Raw genomic sequence first — 13,816 nt, forward strand, 5'->3', positions numbered from 1 at the left:
AAAAAAAAAGAATATATATATATATATATATATATATATATATATATATATATATATATATATATATATATATATATATATATATATATATATATATATATATATATATATATACAGTATATATATATATATATATATATATATATACAGTATATATATATATACAGTATGTATATACAACGTATTTTCCGGACTATAAGGCGCACTTAAAAAAAATGTTTTCTCAAAATTCGACAGTGCGCCTTATAACCCGGTGATTATATATATATATATATATATATATATATATATATATATATATATATATATATATATATATATATATATATATATATATATATATATATATATATATATATTAGAGATGCGCGGTTTGCGGACACAACCGCGGAGTCCGCGGATTATCCGCGGATCGGGCGGTTGAAATTAAAAAAAAAAAGATTTTATCCGCGGGTCGGGTCGGGCGGTTGAAATTAAAAAAAATTAGATTTTAAATAGATTCAGGCGGGTGGCAGTTAAACCAATTCGGAAATATATATACATAGTTAAATGTTGTTACCCACATACGAAAAACGAGCAGGCACCTGCAGCATATGCCACAACAGAAGAAGAAAAAAAAAAGAGATGGACACTTTTACGGAGCGGAGAAGGGACGCCTCGCCGGGGTCCGGGACCGAGGCCCCTTCCCCCGAGAGGGCCCCACCGGGAGCCGTAGCTGAGGTGATCCGCGAGAAGGGCCTGACGCACGTCCAGGTTCACCACCGCACCCACCGCACCGACACCCCGCCTCGTCCGCCTTCGCCGCGGCCGGCGTCACGCGCAGCAGGTAAGCAGCTTACCTGCCCGCCACCCCCGTGGCCGGGGGCTCGTAACAGGGGTCACTCCGCGCGCTCCGCCCGCGCAGCTTACCTGCCCGCCACCCCCGTTGCCGGGGGCGCGTAACAGGGGTCACTCCGCGGTGGACGGTGGCCATGGAAGTCGGAACCCGCTAAGGAGTGTGTAACAACCCACCTGCCGAATCAACTAGCCCTGAAAATGGATGGCGCTGGAGCGTCGGGCCCATACCCGGCCGTCGCCGGCAGCGGGAGCCGCAAGGGCTAGGCCACGACGAGTAGGATGGCCGCCGCGGTGCGCGCTGAAGCCTCGGGCGCGAGCCCGGGTGGAGCCGCCGCGGGTGCGAGGGACACCTCCACGCGCTTGGAGGTGCGCTCAGCGTGGCTCCCAGATGATTGCGCACTGGTGTCTCCTTTCTTTAACAGGCAAAAGCTTTATAACCTCACTAATGCCTTGCATCGTCTATATTAGATATATAACAACGGGCGGGTGCGGGCGGGTGCGGGCGGGTGCAGTTCTGATTAAATGTTAGAACGGGTGGATGGCGGATGGTTGACGACTTTTGTGATGCGGTTGCGGATGAAATAATTGCCTATCCGCGCATCTCTAATATATATATACACATATATATATATGTATATATATATATATATATATATATATATATATATATATATATATATATATACATACTTAATTCAATGGTGACCATGATTTGCAGATATTGCAATAAGACAATTGTACCTTTGCAGCAACAGACGAGCTGGGCTTTTCCAGAAGGTCCCACAGTTTCTTCCGTTTCTCGGCACAACACGTGTTGTCGAATTCGTCGCCATCGCGGTCCTTCAAATTATCCGCCTCCCTTTTGAGCTCCTCGTTCATCTGCTCCTTCTTCTGGTGGTACCTGGCCTGGCAGCAGGACTCCAGGTAGATCTCGTCGATGCCCCAGTAGTCCAGCTCTTGGCTGAAGGACAGAGCGCACATCTCCTCCATCATGTGCAGTTTGCCCGTGCGGTAGAAGTTGAGGATGGACGTGAAGGCGCCGGGATGTCGGTCGAAGAAGAACTCGTTGTCCTCCGTGTTGTAGTCGTCACAAACCTCCATCAGCGTCTCGTGGCTGCTGCAGTCCTGCAACTTTCCCAGTCGCGTCCGAGGGAGGCGCTCCAAGGTCCTCCACAAGACCTCGTGAGGGAGGCCGCCCACATTCAAGCGGACCCTCTGCAAACATGATTTACTGCGCACCACGTCCGCCGGATCCTGCGGGAGCGAAGACGTGGACTGAGAACCCACTTTGGTGAACTCTGCCAACGACTTCTCCATCGTCACCGCAAAAGCAGGAAGCGGCTCGACCTCAACCAAGCCTCCTTGCTGCCATGCTTGTCCTGAAGAAGGGCCAAAGTGGTTGGTTAGTTCAATCGTTAGTTGGCTAGTTACCCAGTTCTCTGGATATTCAATTAGCTCGTTAGTTAGTTGGTTTGTATTGTTAGGTAGCCAGTCAGTTAGTTAGTTCAGTGTTTTTTAACTTTTTTCACCAAGTACAACCTAAAAAAAAGTTCTCTCTAAGTACCAGCATAATGACTGATATTAAAATACAGTAGCGTAGAAGGCCTAAGTATTCATTAAAAACAAGGCATAAGTTCTATTATTTACACTTAATATTTTTGGCCACATTAACACTTTGCACACAGTTTGAACAGTAACTGTAAAATAAAACACTAAACACTAAATTTAAAGCCTGCTCAGTGGCCTTGTGGTTCGAGTGTCCGCCCTGAGATCGGTTGGTCGTGAGTTCAAACCCTGGCTGAGTCATACCAAAGACAATAAAAATGGAACCCCTTTACTTCCCTGCTTGACACTCAGCATCAAGGGTTGGAATGGGGGTTAAATCACCCAAAATGATTCCCGAGCGCGGCCACCGCTGCTGCTCACTGCTCCCCTCACCTCCCAGGAGGTGGAACAAGGGATTTCACCACACTAAGTGTGTGTGTGTGACTATCAGTGGTACTTTAACTTAATGAAGTGATTCCGTGGCGTACCACTAGATGGAGTACCACGGTTTGAGAATTACTGAGATAGTTTGTTAGTTAGTTAGTTAGTCTTCATTGAGAACACAACGCCGGAAGTGGGTTGACTTTAACTACTCATCCTTGCTTTCATGCTTGTCCTGAAGAAGGACCCAATTTGTTGGTTAGTTAGCTGGTTGGCTAGATAGTTTATTAGCTGTGGCTCTTTAGTGGCTCCCTGGAGGATTAAAAATGGAAAAAGATGGGGGGGGAAATATTTTTTGTTTTAGTATGTTTTTTGTTTGAGGACAAACATGACACACACATTCCCAATTGTTAGAAAGCCCACTGTGTAATATGTTTGTGTGTATGCTTCACTGGTGAGAGTATTTGGTGAACATAGTTTTGTCCTACTATTTTGGCGGTTCTTGAACTCACCATAGTGTGGACTGCGACGCAACAGTTTGTTTACATCATACTTGCCAACCCTCCCGAATTTTCCGGGAGACTCCCGAAATTCAGCGCCTCTCCCGAAAACCTCCCGGGACAAATATTCTCCCGAAAATCTCCCGATTTTCAGCCGGAGCTGGAGGCCACACCCCCTCCAGCTCCATGCAGACCTGAGTGAGGACAGCCTTTTTTCATGACGGGAGGACAACAGGGTGACAAGAACTAAATCATCCAGACTAGAGATAAATTGTATTATTATGTTTATCTTACCTAAAAATAAATATATTTATTAATTAAAAAAAAAAAAAAAACTAAATAAATTTTTACTATATTTTGCTAAAAACATCAAAATGAAATGTATTTTTATTTGTATTTTTTCTGACTCCTTATTACATCCCGCCATAGAATTATACATTAAAATAAACATATTTGAAATAATTAATTTTAAATTATCATAATAATTCATTTAAAATGACCATATTTAATTATTAAAATAATTGCTTGTTTATCAACAACTTTAGCATTTTATTCATTACATTTTGAAACTCTCAGAAGTCAAGTTATGTTATATTCCTTAATATTTATTTATGCAAGTTTGAAGTATCAATTATCTAAACACAGTTTTGTTTGCATATTTTCAGGATATATATATATATATATATATATATATATATATATATATATATATATATATATATATATATATATATATATATATATGAAATACTTGTCAATATACTCCTCCCCTCTTAACCACGCCCCCACCCCCCACCCCCTACCTCCCGAAATCGGAGGTCTCAAGGTTGGCAAGTATGGTTTACATGTAAAATCTTCCACTCCTTCTTTGTCTCATTTTGTCCACCAAAAGTTTTATACTGTGCGTGAATGCACAAAGGTGCGCTTTGTTGATGTTATTGACTTGTTGGAGTGCTAATCAGGCATATTTGGTCAGTGCATGACTGCAAGCTAATCAATGCTAACATGCTATTTAGACTAGCTATATGTACATATTGCATCATTATGCCTCATTTGTAGCTATATTTGAGCTCATTTAATATCCTTTACTTTTAACCTCTTTGTATATAATTTAGTTTTGCATGTCTCATGACACATTATCTGTATGTAATATTGGCTGCATTTCAAATAATTGTTTGTGTGTCATGTTGTTCCAGACCACAGCAAACATTACCTAGCTTGCCAAAGGTTGTATTAAATCCATTAGAAGAAGACAGCCTGCCGTTTCCTTTAACTTGGACAAACACATCTATACCTTTGGCCATTAAAAGCCAGTAATTTCCAGGAGTTATCTCACCTTCTGAGTAGCCTTTAATGTTTTCTTATGTTGTAAAAATGTGTAGAAAAAAAAATTACATTTCAACATTTCTGTCAACGAAGATTTGCTTCAGCCTGCGACACATAGTCATTTTGATAGTAGGCTAATATGGACACTTACGTCATGTGTTGCCTTCATTATAACACTTATATAAGACTTTTAAAGTCATTTTGATAGTAGGCTGTTATAGCTAATATAGACACTTACGTCATGTGTTGTCTTCATTATAACAATTATATTTTCTTTCATTTTTTTCGGCTCCAGACAGATTTGTTTTTTGTATTTTTGGTCCAATATGGCTCTTTCAACGTTTTGGGTTGCCGACCCCTGAGCTAGGTACTTAATTATGCGGTTAGTAATAATGAATTAATGAATTAGCCAGTTATCTAGCTAGCTAGTTAGTTGGTTAGTTTGTTATTCTCCATCGTGAGTGCAAAGCAGGAAGCGGCCCGACCTCAAATCACTCCCCCTTGCTCCCATTTTTGTCCTGAAGAAGGGCCAAAGTAGTTGGTTAGTTAGCTAGCTAGCTAGTTTTTTGTGTCAGTTAGTTGGTTGGTAATAATTAGTTAATTAGTTAGTTATTCAATTATCCAGTTAGTTAGTTACTAATATTGCTTGTATTCCGTCACGTGACTTCTTTCAGGAAGTGAAAACCAAGCAAGCAGCCTGCGAACTATCTGAGAACAAAAGAGGCTTAAATCTTCCTGCAAAGAGCAGATACAAGCGAAAAAAATCCAACTATGCATTGGAATAGATCCTAGACATTATCAAAAAAAGATTTGCCGATTGATATCAAGGATTATACGTCAGTCGCGTTCCCAGACATATCGAATTATTGTGCTCGAGACACCTTTCTATATGACAAACCAGATGAAAACTTGAAAAAGCATGGAGGTCTACAACTTCTTTGTCTGTGGCTGGGTCAAGGAAATAAGCATCAAGACTCTCCCGGATAAATATGCATCGTTTTTGCTCGGGTAAGGTTGCATTTTATGATTTAACTTCGCGTCTACGACTGTTTGTGCTGTTGCATGCGCTGTTTACAAGTAGCGTGTTTTCCCCGTCTTTATCAAAATATAACTATAGGTGTCAACATGATGTATGTGCTGAAAGCTTCATCTATGATTGTTGCCTTTGGTTAAAGCATATAGGTTTTGTAACCGGTACTTTTTGGAGGTGGTATAGTACCGAATATGATTCATTAGTATCGCGGTACTATACTAATACCGGTATGCCGTACAACCCTAGTCAGTAGTAAGTGTTTTAGTTAGTTAGTTAAACTATAAAACTTGTTTTAATTCATTACTGTATATATTAAGCCGGGGTACTTTAATTATATTCTTTAACTAAAAAAACTAGAGATGTCCGATAATATCGGACTGCCGATATTATCGGACGATAAATGCCTTAAAATGTGGTATCAGAAATGATCGGTATCGGTTTCAAAAAGTAAATTTAAAACGCCGCTGTATGGAGTGGTACACGGGCGTAGGGAGAAGTACAGAGCGCCAATAAACCTTAAAGGCCCAACCACATAATATCTACAGCTTTTCACACACACACAAGTGAATGCCAGGCATACTTGGTCAACAGCCATACAGGTCACACTGAGGGTGGCCGTATAAACAACTTTAACACTGTTACAAATATGCGCCACACTGTGAACCCACACCAAACAAGAATGACAAACACATTTCGGGAGACACAACATAACACAGCAGAACGAATACCCAGAACCCTTGGCAGCACTAACTCTTCCGGGACGCTACAATATACACCCCCCCGCCCCCCCCAAACCCGCCCACCTCAACCTCCTCATGCTCTCTCAGGGAGAGCATGTCCCAAATTCCAAGCTGCTGTTTTGAGGCATGTTAAAAAAAAAAAAAAGCACTTTGTGACTTCAATAATAAATATGGCAGTGCCATGTCGGCATTTTTTTTCCATAACTTGAGTTGATGTATTTTGGAAAATCTTGTTACATTGTTTAATGCATCCAGCGGGGCATCACAACAAAATTAGGCATATTCCGTATGTTGTCTTTAAGTTGAAGTAGAGTGGTGACACCTAGTGGCCTCAATAATTCATTACGTTACGCCAGGAGTCGGCAACCCAAAATGTTGAAAGAGCCATATTGGACCAAAAATACAAAACAAAATCTGTCTGGAGTCGCAAAAAATTAAAAGCCTTCTATAAGTGATATAATGAAATCAACACATGACGTAAGTGTCTATATTGCAACGGAAAGTTGGCACGGGCGAGACGGGAATGTAGGTACATGATTTATTTAAACTATCAAAAAAGGAATAAACGAAAAGCGCACAGTGGCGGAGAATAAACTATGAAACTAAAAGACTATAGCAAAAAAGTACAAATGAAAAGCACGCACAGTGGCGGAGAACAAACTATGAAAAACAAAAAGACTATAAACATGGAACAAAAACTTACTTTGACAAGGGACATGAAGCAGGATCTTAGAGGATGAAGAGAGTACATAAGCATAAATGTGGAGAGGTCGTCAGAAAGACAAACTGAAAAACACTGAACTTATATATAATATAATAATGTGTTAATTCTACGACTGTATATATAGGTATCGGTTGATATCGGAATCGGTAATCAAGAGTTGGACAATATCGGAATATCGGATATCGGCAAAAAAGCCATTATCGGACATCCCTACTTATTTGTCTTTGTGGCGGTTTAACCTCCAACCACAGGATTTAGAGAAAGTAAGGGGGGTGAGCAGAGCCCACAAAGAAGCCTCCTCATTGGCTGATGCGATATACAGTGAGGCGCGTGCACGGTGCAAACAGTAAAGCATGGTTTTCTTTCCAGATAGGTCATCTAATGTTCTTTTTTCCTAAATGTTGTGTGTATCCTTCTGAGTGGCGACGTGAGTTGCCGGTAGTCTGCAACAAAATACGAACTTGGGGATCCTTCGATACAACTTCAGACTGTCAACAACCTGCGCGTGTGCACCTACAGCTCACATGCGCGGTTTTGTGCACTTCCAGAGAGGAGCAGACTGGGAGGGACTATCAGCCAGGAGTGGGGGGCGGGATTTACAGTTTTTGAATTCTGCCTCATGTGTGAATGTTGTCTGTGTCTGTGTTGGCCCTGCGATGAGGTGGCGACTTGTCCAGGGTGTACCCCGCCTTCTGCCCGAATGCAGCTGAGATAGGCTCCAGCACCCCCCGCGACCCCAAAAGGGACAAGCGGTAGAAAATGGATGGATGGACATAAGATTCATGTACCGCAGCTTTAATTGTGCTTGTTTAGGGCTAGTGTTCCTTAACAAACTGTGTACACAACAATCAATGCATAATGGGATTGTTATGGGTGTCGGAATGGCGAAAGTAATGTCGGCAGTTTGGAATGTTGGAAAAGGTTTGATTAAGTCAAACTAATCAGAGAACAATGGTGTGTACGAACAATACTAACCTATTTATTACTATGCATAAACGTATGTTGTCTTTAAGTTGAAGTAGAGTGGTGACACCTAGTGGCCTCAATAATTCATTACGTTACGCCAGGAGTCGGCAACCCAAAATGTTGAAAGAGCCATATTGGACCAAAAATACAAAACAAGATCTGTCTGGAGTCGCAAAAAATTAAAAGCCTTCTATAAGTGATATAATGAAATCAACACATGACGTAAGTGTCTATATTAGCTGTAACAGCCTACTATCAAAATTACTTTAAAAAAAAGTCTCATATAAGTGTTATAATGAAGACAACACATGATGTAAGTGTCTACCCTAGATATATTAGCCTACTATAAAAATGACTATGTGTCGCAGGCAGATACAAATCTTTGTTGACAGAAATGTGTCATGTCCTGGTCTTGGGTGTGTGCTTTTCCGGGATGCAACGGAAAGTTGGCACGGGCGAGACAGGAATGTAGGTACATGATTTATTTAAACTATCAAAAAAGGAATAAACGAAAAGCGCGCACAGTGGCGGAGAATAAACTATGAAACCAAAAGACTATAGCAAAAAAGTACAAATGAAAAGCACGCACAGTGGCGGGGAACAAACTATGAAAAACAAAAAGACTATAAACATGGAACAAAAACTTACTTTGACAAGGGACATGAAGCAGGATCTTAGAGGATGAAGAGAGTACATAAGCATAAATGTGGAGAGGTCGTCAGAAAGACAAACTGAAAAACACTGAACTTAAATACTACAGACATGATTAACGAAAACAGGTGTGTGACTCAAGACGTGAAACAGGTGCGTGACGTGACAGGTGAAAAACTAATGGGTTGCTATGGTGACAATCAAGAGTGCACAATGAGTCCAAACGTGGAACAGGTGAAACTAATGGGTAATCATGCAAACAAGACAAGGGAGTGAAAAGCCAGAAACTAAACAAAACATGACTTAAAACAAAACATGATTACACAGACATGACAGAGCCCCTCCCTTAAGGACAGACACCAGATGTCCATAAAAAAAATTAACAAAGAGTCATGGGAGGGCGGGAGGGGGACATGGCGGTGGGTCGCCAGACCACGTGTCGCCGTATCCACCGGGGCAGAGTTAGGTGGCGGCGGCGAGTGGAACACCGCTGCAGCAGGCGAGGCGGGCGCCCAGGGAATGGCCACATTCGTGGCCGACTGGGAGGTGGGCGCACTTGGCGTGGCGGGCGACCAGGTAGCAGCCATATCCGTGGCCGACGAGGAGGGAGGCGCGTCGTCATCGTGGCAGACGTGGCTTGGCGTGGTGAGTCAGGCGGCGAAGCTCGGCGTGGCGCGTCAGGCGACGAAGCTCGGCGTGGCGCATCAGGCGGCGAAGCTCGGCGTGGCGCGTCAGGCGGCGAAGCTCGGCGTGGGTCTTGGTCTTGGCGTGGGTCTTGGCATGGCGGGTCTTGGTCTTGGTCTTGGCATGGCGGGTCTTGGTCTTGGTCTTGGCATGGCGGGTCTTGGTCTTGGCATGGCGGGTCTTGGTCTTGGCATGGCGGGCCTTGGTCTTGGTCTTGGCATGGCGGGTCTTGGTCTTGGCATGGCGGCACTTGGCGTCGTGGAGCTGCGACTGGCGGCACTTGGTGTCTTGGAGCTGCGACTCGCGGCACTTGGCGTCTTGGAGCTGCGACTGGCGGCACTTGGCGTCTTGGAGCTGCGACTGGCGGCACTTGGCGTCTTGGAGCTGCGACTGGCGGCACTTGGCGTATTGGAGCTGCGACTGGCGGCACTTGGCGTCTTGGAGCTGCGACTGGCGGCACTTGGCGTCGTGGAGCTGCGACTGGCGGCACTTGGCGTGGAGGCTCTTGGTCTTGGACTTGGCGTGGAGGGTCTTGGTCTTGGACTTGGCGTGTAGGGTCTTGGTCTTGGACTTGGCGTGGAGGGTCTTGGTCTTGGACTTGGCGTGGAGGGTCTTGGTCTTGGCGTGGAGGGTCTTGGTCTTGGCGTGGAGCAGCTACAGGTGCTAGCCGTGGAGCAGCTACAGGTGCTAGCCTTAGAGCAGCTACAGGTGCTAGCCTTGGAGCAGCGACAGGTGCTAGCCTTGGAGCAGCGACATGTGCTAGCCTTGGAGCAGCTAGCCGTGGTGCTAGCCTTGGAGCAGGTGGAGGTGGCCTAGCTGGGGGTTGCGGCTTGGCAGGTCGGAAGACTGGTGAGGGCGGTCGTGCTGGAGGCTGTGGCTTGACGGGTCGGAAGACTGGTGAGGGCGGTCGTGCTGGAGGCTGTGGCTTGACAGGTCGGAAGACTGGTGGTGGCGGCCGTGCTGGAGGCTGTGGCTTGACATCGTGATGCTGAGCCACCCCACCTGAACAATTCCCAGCCCTAGCCCCCTCCTCAAGGGGCGGATACCAGACGCGCTCCCTGCGGTCTGGAATTCTCTGTAGGGGTGGGCGGAGGAGGGCAGAAACTTCCCCATTAAATTGTCCAAATTGTCTTTTTTGTACCTGGGATTGAGTGGGTGAAAAAAAATTGTTTTGTGTCTTGGGTGTGGCTTGAGTCCTGGGGAGCGGGGAATCAAAAGAAAAAGAATTCAGAAAAAAAAAATCCTGGTCTTTGACGTCATCCGGGCGAAGCCGGGCTGGCTGCTGCTTGCTTCCGCCCGCAGGGGGAGGGGCATGTGGGAGCGGCGTGTCCTGCAGGCTCGCGGAAGTTCTACCTGACGTCCTTCGTCGGGAGCGGCGCTTCCGGCACTGCGCTGCGTCCCCGCATTCCTGGGACCAAATGGAGTCTCTGTACTCCACGGAGGAGTAGCGCAGAGTTTCCTCCTCCATCGCGCACAGGACCGCCCAAGAAGCCTCGTCCAAATTGTCCAACTCGGCCAACTTACGTGCGGAAAAGCGGGTCTGCTGACGACCTACTGTCATGTCCTGGTCTTGGGTGTGTGCTTTTCCGGGATGCAACGGAAAGTTGGCACGGGCGAGACGGGAATGTAGGTACATGATTTATTTAAACAATCAAAAAAGGAATAAACGAAAAGCGCGCACAGTGGCGGAGAATAAACTATGAAACTAAAAGACTATAGCAAAAAAGTACAAATGAAAAGCACGCACAGTGGCGGAGAACAAACTATGAAAAACAAAAAGACTATAAACATGGAACAAAAACTTACTTTGACAAGGGACATGAAGCAGGATCTTAGAGGATGAAGAGAGTACATAAGCATAAATGTGGAGAGGTCGTCAGAAAGACAAACTGAAAAACACTGAACTTAAATACTACAGACATGATTAACGAAAACAGGTGCGTGACTCAAGACGTGAAACAGGTGTGTGACGTGACAGGTGAAAAACTAATGGGTTGCTATGGTGACAATCAAGAGTGCACAATGAGTCCAAACGTGGAACAGGTGAAACTAATGGGTAATCATGCAAACAAGACAAGGGAGTGAAAAGCCAGAAACTAAACAAAACATGACTTAAAACAAAACATGATTACACAGACATGACAAAATGTTGAAATGTAATATTTATCCTAACCATTTTTACAACATTGGAAAACATTAGTAAAACGTCTCAGAGGGTGAGATAACTCCTCTAAATGACTGGCTTAGAATGGCCAAAGGTAAAGATGTGTGTGTCCAAGTTAAAGGAAATGCCTTCTACTAATGGATTTATTACAATCTTTGCAAGCTGGGTAAAGTTTGCTGTGGTCTGGAACAACATGGCACACATACAACTATGATAAATGCAGCCAGTATTACATACAGATCATGTGTCATGAGACATGTATATTTAAACTAAATACACGGAGGACGTAAGAAATTAAATGAGCTCAAATATACCTACAGACGCGGTATAGTGATGCAATATGTACATACAGCTAACTTAAATAGCATGTTAGCATTGATTGACTTGCAGTCATATAATATATATGATGTCTCTCCACACAAGTCAATAACACCTTTGTGCATTCTCACACAGTATAAAAGGTTTGGTGGACAAAATGAGACAAAGAATGAGTGGCATCGCTGAAGAAAAATGTACATGTAAATAGAGATGTCCCGATATTATCGGCCGATAAATGCGTTAAAATGTAATATCGGAAATTATCGGTATCGTTTTTTTTTTATTATCGGTATCGTTTTTTTTTTTTTTTTATTAAATCAACATAAAAAACTCAAGATACACTTACAATTAGTGCACCAACCCAAAAAACCTTCCTCCCCCATTTACACTCATTCACACTCATTCACACAAAAGGGTTGTTTCTTTCTGTTATTAATATTCTGGTTCCTACATTATATATCAATATATATCAATACAGTCTGCAAGGGATACAGTCCGTAAGCACACATGATTGTGCGTGCTGCTGGTCCACTAATAGTACTAACCTTTAACAGTTCATTTTACTCATTTTCATTAATTACTAGTTTCTATGTAACTGTTTTTATATTGTTTTACTTTCTTTTTTATTCAAGAAAATGTTTTTATTTTATTTATCTTATTTTATTTTATTAATTTAAAAAAAAAAAGACCTTATCTTCACCATACCTGGTTGTCCAATTTAGGCATAATAATGTGTTAATTCCACGACTGTATATATCGGTATCGGTTGATATCGGTATCGGTAATTAAAGAGTTGGACAATATCGTAATATCGGATATTGGCAAAAAGCCATTATCGGACATCCTTACATGTAAACAAAACTACGCTGAGCTCAAGGACCGCCGAATTTAGTAGGACAAAACAGTGCTCGTCAAATACTCTCATCAGAGGATCATGTTTAATATAAACAGTGGGATTTCTAACAATTAGGGAGGTTTATTAGTGTGTTACTAAAACGGCCTTCTTTCATCTCCGTAATATCGCTAAAATTCGTTCTATTTTATCCACTAGCGACGCTGAGATCATTATTCATGCGTTCGTTACGTCTCGTCTCGACTACTGTAACGTATTATTTTCGGGTCTCCCTATGTCTAGCATTAAAAAATTACAGTTGGTACAAAATGCGGCTGCTAGACTTTTGACAAGAACAAGAAAGTTTGATCATATTACGCCTATACTGGCTCACCTGCACTGGCTTCCTGTGCACTTAAGATGTGACTTTAAGGTTTTACTACTTACGTATAAAATACTGCACGGTCTAGCTCCGTCCTATCTTGTCGATTGCATTGTACCATATGTCCCGGCAAGAAATCTGCGTTCAAAGAACTCCGGCTTATTAGTGATTCCCAGAGCCCAAAAAAAGTCTGCGGGCTATAGAGCGTTTTCTATTCGGGCTCCAGTACTATGGAATGCCCTCCCGGTAACAGTTAGAGATGCTACCTCAGTAGAAGCATTTAAGTCCCATCTTAAAACTCATTTGTATACTCTAGCCTTTAAATAGCCCCCCTGTTAGACCAGTTGATCTGCCGTTTCTTTTCTTTTCTCCTCTGCTCCCCTTTTCCTTGAGGGGGGGGGGGGGGGGGGGGCACAGGTCCGGTGGCCATGGATGAAGTGCTGGCTGTCCAGAGTCGGGACCCGGGGTGGACCGCTCGCCTGTGCATCGGCAGGGAACATCTCTGCGCTGCTGACCCGTCTCCGCTCGGGATGGTGTCCTGCTGGCCCCACTATGGACTGGACTCTTACTATTATGTTGGATCCACTATGGACTGGACTCTCACAATATTATGTCAGACCCACTCGACATCCATTGCTTTCGGTCTCCCCTAGAGGGGGGGGGTTACCCACATATGCGGTCCTCTCCAAGGTTTCTCATAGTCATTCACATCGACGTCCCACTGGGGTGAGTT

General features: G+C 43.7%; 1 protein-coding gene across 1 annotated transcript in view; it reads right to left on the minus strand.

The window, feature by feature from the left end:
• Nucleotides 1–13,816, minus strand: part of kcnb1 (potassium voltage-gated channel, Shab-related subfamily, member 1) — a 163,801-nt gene that overhangs the window by 148,660 nt on the left and 1,325 nt on the right. Inside the window, exon 2 of the mRNA XM_061923585.1 lies at nt 1,579–2,216. Within this exon, the coding sequence (XP_061779569.1) occupies nt 1,579–2,154 (576 nt within the window). The 5' untranslated portion in view covers nt 2,155–2,216. The remainder of the gene's footprint in view (nt 1–1,578; nt 2,217–13,816) is intronic.

Source organism: Nerophis lumbriciformis, linkage group LG28, assembly GCF_033978685.3.
Source record: "Nerophis lumbriciformis linkage group LG28, RoL_Nlum_v2.1, whole genome shotgun sequence".
NCBI classification, from domain to species: domain Eukaryota; kingdom Metazoa; phylum Chordata; class Actinopteri; order Syngnathiformes; family Syngnathidae; genus Nerophis; species Nerophis lumbriciformis.